Source organism: Rhinoderma darwinii, chromosome 9, assembly GCF_050947455.1.
Source record: "Rhinoderma darwinii isolate aRhiDar2 chromosome 9, aRhiDar2.hap1, whole genome shotgun sequence".
Lineage (NCBI taxonomy): Eukaryota > Metazoa > Chordata > Amphibia > Anura > Rhinodermatidae > Rhinoderma > Rhinoderma darwinii.
This window is the reverse complement of record NC_134695.1, coordinates 95686901-95697003: the sequence shown is the minus strand read 5'-3', so window position 1 is coordinate 95697003 and position 10103 is coordinate 95686901. Positions and strand designations below refer to the sequence as shown.

Sequence of the window (10103 nt, the reverse complement as noted above, 5' to 3'; positions counted from 1 at the left end):
ACCCCATAGAAACCAGTAGGAAGATTACAGTAAACATCTGCAATATTGGATATACGTGGTGTGAATGGAGCCTTATCTAGACAGTCTAGTCTATAAAATTGCATGCTACAATTGCAGGCAGATCCCATTTGTCACAGTAACGTGCAATTCAATCACAACCAACGGAGCTTTTTTTTTATTTTATTAGAATTTTGAGGCAACTGCAACTTTTACTCATTGACATATAAAATTGACATATACTAGTCCTTCTCAATGAATTAGAATATCATCAAAAAGTTAATTTATTTCAGTAATTCAATTTTAAAAAAAATTAAGTGCTATATTCTATAGATTCATTACACACAGAGTGATCTATTTCCAGCATGTTTTTCTTTTAATGTTAATGATTATGGGAACAGTTAATGAAAACCAAAAATTTAGTGTCTCAGAAAATTAGGATATTAAATAAACCCAATTTCAAAAATGATTTTTAATACCGCAATGTTGTCCTACTGAAAAGTATGTCCAGTATCTGCCCTCAATACTTGGTCGGGGCTCCAACTCTGCATGAATTACTGCATCAATGCGGCGTGGCATGGCGGCGATCAGCCTGTGGCACTGCTGAGGTGTTATCAATGCGGCGTTAGCATTGATACCAGCTCAGCAGTGCCACAGGCTGATCGCCGCCATGCCACGCTGCATTGATAACACCTCAGCAGTGCCACAGGCTGATCGCCTCCATGCCACGCCGCATTGATAACACCTCAGCAGTGCACAGGCTGATCGCCTCCATGCCACGCCGCATTATGACACCTCAGCAGTGCCACAGGCTGATCGCCTCCATGCCACGCCGCATTGATACCACCTCTGCAGTGCCACAGGCTGATCGCCTCCATGCCACACCACATTGATAACACCTCAGCAGTGCCACAGGCTGATCGCCTCCATGCCACGCCACATTGATAACACCTCAGCAGTGCCACAGGCTGATCGCCTCCATGCCATGCCGCATTGATAACACCTCAGCAGTGCACAGGCTGATCGCCTCCATGCCATGCCGCATTGATAACACCTCAGCAGTGCACAGGCTGATCGCCTCCATGCCATGTCGCATTGATAACACGTCAGCAGTGCCACAGGCTGATCGCCTCCATGCCACGCCGCATTGATGCAGTAATTCTTGCAGAGTCGGAGCACCGACCAAGTATTGAGGGCAGATACTGGACATACTTTTCAGTAGGCCAACATTTCAATATTAAAAATCATTTTTGAAATTGTGCTTATATAATATTCTAATTTTCTGAGACACTAAATTTTGGGTTTTCATTAACAGTTACCATAATCATCAACATTACAAGAAAAACATGCTGGAAATAGATCACTCTGTGTAATGAATCTATAGAATATATGAGAGACACTTTTTTAATTGAATTACTGAAATGAATACCATTTTTGATGATCTTCTAATTCATTGAGAAGGACTATTATGTTGTTTAGGTTGAAGATGATGATTCTTTATGTAAATTCTGCAATGTTCCAGATCTACTTCCATAGAAAACAGATATTGTTTTGGTAAAGTTGAAAAAAACAAAACACCATTCTTTTCCATGGCCCCATTCACATGACTGGAATTTACACGGATCGGTGCAGGGGCCGTAAATCCAGACCGCAAAGTCATTTTACGGTCCACAATTGCGGATTTACCAATACTAGTGAATTTTTGTGGATCCGTGAGTCCGGATGACACACAGATGCACAACTAGGGTTTTTTGCGGTCAGATCGACCATAACGGACCCGTGTTTTTGCGGACCGCAAAACCAATACGGTTGTGTGCATGAGGCATAAGACTGGGTTCCCACAGTGCAGATTAGCTGCAGATTTTACATTTATTTTTTTAAGCCAAAAACAGGAATGGCTCTCCTGGATCCAATTCTGGTTTTGGCTTAAAAAATGCATGTAAAATCTGCAGCAAATCTGCACTGTGTGAACAAGACCTAAGGGTTAAAAGAAAAAAAAAAGTTTTTTTTTTTTTATATACTCCCCCTCCCTTTATGCTCAAAATCCCTGTTGTGGCTTCAAAACTGCACCAAAAAGCTGCACTGTGTGAATATACCCATAGCATCAATCAGATGTATAGCAGTACTAACCCTAGAAATGCTGAGACTTTTTTCAGTAATTCACATTTCCTACTATTTGAGGTTACCTGAACGCCTACGCTGCTACCCTAATAGAAACTTTCATACAGTGACATTATAGAGTCACATGATGGGAAGGAAACCGGTATGTGCTAAGAAACAATAAACCATATAAAGAATATCAGCAACTTACAGATGTAGCAGAGTGGAATTTGCCATTTGAGTGTCTAAGGCTGCATCGTGCAGTCCTATGTCAAGAACCCGATAACCCATCCCAAAAATAAGAAGAGGGGTCCCAGAATAAAAAAAAAAAAAAAACTCAGCTCTGCTACATCTGTTTCTACAGCCAAATATATTTTGTGTATTCCCTGGAGCTGTGACACATACAGATTAGTTGACTCTTTAAATGGACTAAAGGACACTAGACTCTCTCTCTATGCTTTTGAGGTCTTCAATACAGCAGATGTAGGGAGGGGAGTGAGTGTAAAAGGCAAGGAGAGGAGGGGGATGGTGAATACCAGATTGTACCTCTGAGAGGGGAGCATCTGTCACTCTCCATCTTGCTCTCAGTCCATACCCAACCACTCCTGGTTCTGCTGCATCTCTCACTCCCAGGCTTGGATACATCTACCAGGTAGGTAATGCCGCTTTGGATGAACGTGTGACTGGTGCTGGGCACCCAGCAGCTGGTGGCGGGTATGTGGCTAGCTGGTTTGCAGCATGTGGGCATATAGGAGATGTGCAGATAGTGCTTGTAGCTAGATCCTTTGTTCTGTAGACCCTACTGCAAAGCTGACTGCAGCAATCCCATCGCTCCTAGAGATCTATGGCCAAGGAGCAGCCCCTATACAAAATACTAACATGTAACCTGCATTCCCATAGATGCTGCATCCCATCAGGAATAGGACAAAAAAATGTGTAGAATTTTTCTATATATTTTTTTCCTATTACCTGTAGTACTAATATTATATCTGTCACCCCTTCTAGCCAATTGTTGCAAGATTGTCAACACTTCTACCTCTGCGGCATATCACGTGCCTCTAAAGTGTCAGCTCTGCAGCCAAAACTCCTTCATGTTGTAGTTCTAGTGAAATTCTATGAATAACCCAGGATCCTATACCAGGGCACGGTGGTAATGGGCATCTTACGGGTAATTACAACACAAGATCTGAAGGGTTAAATCACTGCAGCTGCGGATTCAATTGGGTTCTCTGGCTGTCAACCCATTTTTGAGGGACTATTATCTATCTGAAATTCCTTTTTTCTTCTCGTAAGTCATACATCAGACGCCATCCGTGATAATCTCCGAAATCCTACAATTAACTCCCCCGTATCTAATAATTGTAATTAAATCAATTTGCATCTGGTACATCCGATTTTTCTCCATCTGCTTGTAACAATAGATCTTAACCTTTTTAAGGCTCTGGCTGGGTCTCCACCCTACAATGGCGGAGAAAGGGTTAAGCAATGCACATTTGCCATGGGAATAGCCCAATCTCTATTGTTCTGGGCTTTAACCCATGCTCTGCTGGAAGGGCCCTTTAATGACTGTCATCTTTTTGGGCTGAGCCTTTACGGCGCACACATGGTTAATATCCTCCCAAAGCTTTTATCAGCTGTGTCAATTGAGGCATTTAAAAATTGAGCTGGAGCCACAAGCAGCATTATTTGGGTGCTCTGGACAAGGTATTGATGATCGGTGGAGTAGTTACTATAGATGCAATTGTGGCAAGTGATACTTGTAGCCCTAGAAAGATGTTATTTTGCATGACCAAGACTTTTTTTCTCCAACGTTTGTCTACAATGTATCAAATTTTGGTATTTTTGTATCTGCTAGACGGCTCATACCGGGAAGAGAGGTGGGAGGGGGACTTCCTTATGATGCATGTGTTTTTATGTTCCATTTTCACCTGAGATTATAATTTTTCATTAGATGGTGCCCCCCCCCCCCCCCCCCCAATATCTGGAGATGATACGTGATTTATTATAGTCTATGTAATTGGAGTAGCCAATGACTGACCATCCAAAATGGCTGAACTGCTGTATGTGGGGGAGGGGAGGTTGGTTCAGTGGAATCCTTTTTGACCCTCTTACTGTATGTATTTTACTTCAGGTCTCAAATAACTATTAGGCCACGAGGTAGATGTACGTGATATTTGAAGACTTTTCTTGCATGTGGTTTAGTGGTAGGGGAACCCGTTGGGGGTGCAAAGACTTTTTGTTGCATGTTTTAGCCGGTATCGTCATGCGTTTTTCTATGACTGTGTACTCCTTTTAATGTGCCATGCGGATATGGTCTAAATGCGTTCACTTAGCTCAAATATTATGTTTGGCTGAATTTCGTATTAAGACTAAGTGATCTGGGCTGTGAGGAGCCGGTTACCAGCTCCTGGCATCAATCCACTTGATCGCTGTGCATATCCGGCAATGCCCAATCGCGCCATCTGTCTTGTCTTGAAAGGAAAAGCCTGGAGCTCAGATGTGTGGTCGATCCCTATGGTGACTGCAGGGACCAGTTACCACATGGCAGAGGAACGTTAGAGGGAATATAGACCAGACCAGGACCGCAGGACGGTTGTATGTTTTTCTTACGTGAACCTTAACTCCATTTTTCTTATAACCGTAGGGATTTGTGATCCCTCTTGATGACGGTCCCCGAGCTCCGTTCTGTTTTGGCCTGAACTAGACAGATGCTGTACAGGTTGTGCAATGCGCTCTACTCCCTCCCCCGTTGTCCCAACCTCTCACTGGGGTGTGACTATTGCAAAAGTTGTTGCACCTGGTGCAATACTGTGGCTGCCATGTTGTGTTTACGTAGAATTGTGATCGCTGTCATTCATTCTTGTATGGAGTGGCGGATGTAGCCATCTTGGGAATATGGACGTGGTCTCTATGTGGCTGGAAACAAAGATGTACCTGGTAACCACCATGACCATATGTCCAGACGTTTTTACTTCGATGTTGGGTGCCTAAGTATTAATATTAAATCTAGTGGATGGTCCGTTATAATGCAGCATATGTTCTGTTGATTTTCTTCCTATAGGTTATGTTTAGTAATTTTGTATATATTACCATTAACTACAGCGGTCAATACAAATGTTACACTTCTGCCCTGACATGTTAAAAATTTGAAAACCATGGCCACTACTGTCCATGGGCTGTCTTGGGTATTACAGCTTGGCCCCTTTCCATGTGATTGACTCCCATGTGTAAAATTCAGCAATAGGGTTAATTTATTTTCTCCATTTGTATATATTTGACTTGAAAGCCATGTAATATGCAAAAGGTGTAGATATAATTGTTCCAGGTCATTGGAAGCGGGTGGTTTGTGCCTTTGCCAATACCCTAGATCAGTCTTCTACAGTTAGTAGGTGGCCATACAAGAGGGTGGCATCTTCATGCACTCCGTACAGGCAGCTGTATGACTGCCTGTACCCTAAAATAGACTAATATTGGATCAGTAGCCAAGCAGGCGCAATGTTCATAATTCTACTTAACTCCGCAATGTCCTTTACACTGTATTTGACTGGAGAAACTCATCACCCGCTTCCATAGTCCCAAACCATGATGCTATCTAAATTGGTGGTAGGGGCTGTACTGCAGATGACCATTAGGCCCTGTTCACACTTTGCTTTGTCTGGTGAAATGTATGAACTTAAAGAAAGCCACAAACTCCTTACTGCAAAGTGTTTTTAATAACCTTTTTATGATGGAGACCATGTAGTGCTGTGTGGTCCTCCTGTATTGCCCACTATAGCTATAACGCCGGCTCAACAACAAAGCCCTTTTCTCCCTCTGAAGATTTTTTTTAAAAAAATGTTGGAAACTGTGACTAAATAGAAGGCAGTCATTGAATGTCATAGATGTTGGGAAATGGTTATAAACGGGACCATTGTAAAGTACTAGTGGACTTGCGTGTCCACTACGTGCAGACAATGGGTACGCTTTAATGGGATCTATAGAACTGGATAAGAACTTTGTATGATGATAAACATCAAGAGAAGACGATGGCCAATCTGCCAGGCAATTAAGGAAGAATCCAAGAAGCGCAGTCCCAGTTCAGCTTATTTTTCCCCCTCTGCGTATGGGAGAAAACCTGGCCATCTGTCAAAGTTTATGGCTCATTAAGGAAAGTAATGAGTGGGTTACAGTAATGGGTGCTTCCATTTATGGGACTTCCTCACTCGTCCTTTGTGGCACCTTGAGGGATGCATTTGGCTATTGACCAATTGTGGTTCCTAAGCCAAGACTACATTGGCTGCCAGGCTCTTTCAAAGTAATGATTTATGTTGGGAAGAGGTTGATAGGGCTACTTGTATATTAAGCTAATAATTGTCTGACACTTTTCGTTTCTTGTCTTTGCAGTAATAACAATGGGGGCAAAATTGAGTAAGAAGAAGAAGGGCTATTGCCTTGGTGCTGGCAAAGATGGAGAGTCTACCGAAACAACTGAGGTTGAACAAAAAGAAACCGAGACTCAGGCGGGACAAAAAGATGCAGCAGAACCAAATGGAGAAAAACCCTCAACCGACCAGACTCTGAACAATGGTACAAGTGAGGAACAGAAAGTCCAAGCAGAAAAAACGAACAGCACTGAGGTTACATCTGGTGAAACTACCAAAGACGATGATTTAAATAAAGACCAAAAGTCTGAAGGCAAATCTAGTGCTGAACAAAAGGTGGATAAACCAAACCCAGAGCAAGACCAGCCTGAACATACTAAGAGTTCAAATACATCTCCGGAGACTGCGTCGGAAGGTGCAAAAGAAATGAATAGTCAACCTGAGGAAAAACCACAAACCGACATGGAAAAAGAGTTGGTGGCTAAACCAGAATCTGCTCAGGAACCCAAGCACGTAACGGAACGAGAAAGTTCCGAGCCTAAACGGCCAAACCAGTCTGTGCCCGAATCCTCGGCTCCTGTACCAGAACAGAATGATGTAGCAAAACCAGTACCTGATCCAGAGACTAAGGTGGAGGTAGAAAAGATGGAGAAAGAACAAACTCCAGTGCCGCCAACCAAGCACATTTCAGAGCAAGTGACAATAGAACCAACACCAGTAGCAGATTCTGTGAAGGAGACAAGTAAATTGCTGGAAATGGTGGAGCCTTTAGTCTTGATAACTGTTTCGGCAGATCATGTATTGCAGGAGCCACTTTCTGCACCAGTAGTTGAACCGGCTGAGCCTGCCAAGAAGGTAGCTGAACGAGAGCCTGCCAACCAGGCAGTGGAGCCAGAGCCTGCCAAGAAAGTAGCAGAAGCAAAACCAACAGTCATCTTGCTAGAAACTGTACCAACTATAGAGGTGATAAAGCCTGAACCGGATCTTGAACCAGAACCTGGGACGGAGTCTCTGGAGTCAAAGGTTTCTGTAGAGCCTGTAGCTCCTGTCCCAGAAGTTGAGCGTGTAGAACCTGTGGCGAGTGCTGAGCCGGTGCCTTGTCCTGAGCCTGAACAATTAAGTGAAACTAAACAAGAGACAGAATCTCTACCCCAACCACAGCCACCAAATGAAGTGCCTGACTCAACTGTTCCAGTTGAAGAAAATGTTAAGAATCATGAAACTTTAGGTAATGGTGACCAGGCCAAAGAATCAGTAGAAACCCAAGCGGCTACTACTGAATCTGCACCTACTGAGAAAAAAAACCCTGATCAGGATGTTACTGGTGCCCAAAATGACCCCACTGAGCAAGCTGTGGAAGAAATACAGGAAACTAAAGTCCAGGACACGGTCTCCACAGAGCAGGAAGCCGAGGATAAGGAAATACAAAAGGAAGATAAGGAAGAAGAAAGGGTCCGTGATAAACCACCAACAGAGCATGGAAGTCTAGAGGGGGAGAAAGATTGTAAAGATACAGGAGAGGTTTCTGTGGACTCATCAAAGAATGAGAATGACCAAGCCGCCTCTGAAGAGACCACCGTCCATGATGCAACTCCAGGTAAAAATTCTGAAGATAGAGCTGAAAACCACAAAATGCCTGCTGAAGAACTCCCAAATGAACCATCTGCACCGCTTATCGTTGACAAGCATGGTGTCGGTAATGGCTTACCTCTGAAAGAAGAAGTGAAGGTGCATCTAGAAAATGGATGTGACAAGGACCTTCATGAGATGAACGGGCAAGGGGAAGGTCATGAAATTGCAGTATGCAACGACTAAAAGCATGAAGTTTTATTGCTGGCTCAAGAGCAAAATGATGCAAAACATCCACAATCTGGTGAACTGTATACATTGTCTGTGACCAAATCCTCCATGAAAATTTTAGCGTTTGGAAGCGAAATAAAATCAAAACGCCCCGACCAAATCTTTTATTAGTGACTCCAACCATACGATTCTGCCAAATTTATTATAGCTTAACTTATTAATTGAATCTCTTAAATAGGAGTGGTATTTATATTCATGTTTTCTATTTGATGTTCCAAAAGGCCAAATGTAATACAAAAGTGACCAACGCCCATGAAAAATTTCTTGTGAGCTTAACCTGATGTTCAAAATGTCTTAACGCATGAACTTCACATTGTTTTCCACAAATAAAATGTCATATTTAAGTTTATGCTGTGGATCCATTTTATTTTAAGGTTACTTCCTGTGAGTGCGTGTTTTTGGGATGGCCACATAAGGTTTTGAGATTATTCTAGTGCAGAATATTGGGTTATACACAACGAATTATGGGCAAACACGAAAAGCGATATTTCTAGGTGAGCGAACCAAGTGAACTAGATCTGTCACTAAAATATAGACCTTGGCAGAGCCTTATGAAAACTGGTGGAAAGGTGAAGGCGCTGTCCAAGACAACCAATTAAGTTGCTGCACTCCTTTTCCAAAGTATCCGGCAACGTCTCCACCTCTCCCTTTTGCCGAAAGTTCATAACACCACAATTATAGCCGAGATGTCCATTTATGTGTTTCTCCAGAGCAAAAAATCTGTACTTGATGCAGCTCTTACAAATGGAGGTAGGATAAAGGGATACCCTCAATGGGTTATCATGCCCAAATAGTGCAACTTAAAGGGGTTGTCTAGTTTAGAAAACCAATTTTGATACACCCTATTAGGAAATGGATTTAGAGAGGGGGGGGGGGGTTCTTTGTTCAAGATCCTTGGCCAGAGTTGAGCGGTTACAAAGAGCGTCTCCTCTGGAGGACCTGTCCTGTATTCTACAAACCACACATTGATATGAATGTGTAATGCTTAGTTTCCCCTGAGGTGGCACTGCAGAGAACTGACCACTTACTGCCAGGTTTGCCTACAGATTACAGCTGATCGTTGGTGGTTTTAACAAGTAGGGATCGCTTAAAGTGGACAACACTTCTCTTTTATGGGGTTTGTCTTTTTGCTACTCAAATCCTTTTCCAGTCAAAGATGTAGCCATTGTTCTACCAGGAATGCTTCATACAAACTGATGTAACTGGTTTGAAATTGGTGAAATTAAACACCACTATTTCTTTAAGGGGTTCAAAGGGGGTTCTCAGTCTAAACCTCATCGACTTACTGTTTAAAACGTTCTCTTGGCTGCTCACGGGCAACATTTTAGGCTAGGGAGGTGCTGGCTGTAGTGTTTCTCAATGGGATTACTAATGGGACGTTCAGAAAACATGTTTCCATGATTTCTACTTATCTCCAGTGTTGAAAACATCCAGAAATTTTACCAGAGGTGCATCTGGTATTCTTATGGGTACACTGTAGACTCTGATAAAGAGGAAAAACATGCAAAACACGGCCATAATAAGACCTGTCCTATCGTTCTGCAGTCCAGGCTCCTGGGCAATGCACAGACCGTGGAAACCACGGTCATGTGCATGGGCCCGTAATTAATCCGCAGATTTGCGGGGGAATTGCGGCCGCAAAAAAAACATGTTCGTGTACATGGGGCCTTAGAGTATGGTAGCATGCAGCGGAGTCCACAACCCCTTTTGCTTGTTGTGAGCAATGGCTTCACGATTTTGTTGGGTATTACCGTCAAAATTGTGTGGCTGTTGGCCGCCACAAGT

At 43.0% G+C, this 10103-nt stretch overlaps 1 protein-coding gene across 2 annotated transcripts; it reads left to right on the top strand.

Annotated features, from left to right (window-relative positions):
- The first annotated feature begins 2619 nt into the window (after nt 1-2619).
- LOC142661254 (uncharacterized) lies at nt 2620-8662 on the top strand. Of its 2 annotated transcripts, none has more exons than XM_075838630.1 (2): nt 2620-2749; nt 6481-8662. In XM_075838630.1, exon 2 carries the CDS (start codon nt 6489-6491, stop codon nt 8271-8273), a length of 1785 nt encoding a protein of 594 aa, XP_075694745.1. In that variant the 5' UTR covers nt 2620-2749; nt 6481-6488; the 3' UTR covers nt 8274-8662. The 2 variants fall into 2 exon arrangements, with proteins under 2 accessions (XP_075694745.1, XP_075694747.1); XM_075838632.1 differs by lacking the exon at nt 2620-2749 and adding an exon at nt 3779-3801.
- The last annotated feature ends 1441 nt before the right edge of the window (nt 8663-10103 follow it).

Coding starts and splice junctions, on each gene's coding strand:
- LOC142661254 (XM_075838630.1), top strand. CDS start 6,489: ATGGGGGCAAAATTGAGTAAGAAGAAGAAGGGCTATTGCCTTGGTGCT.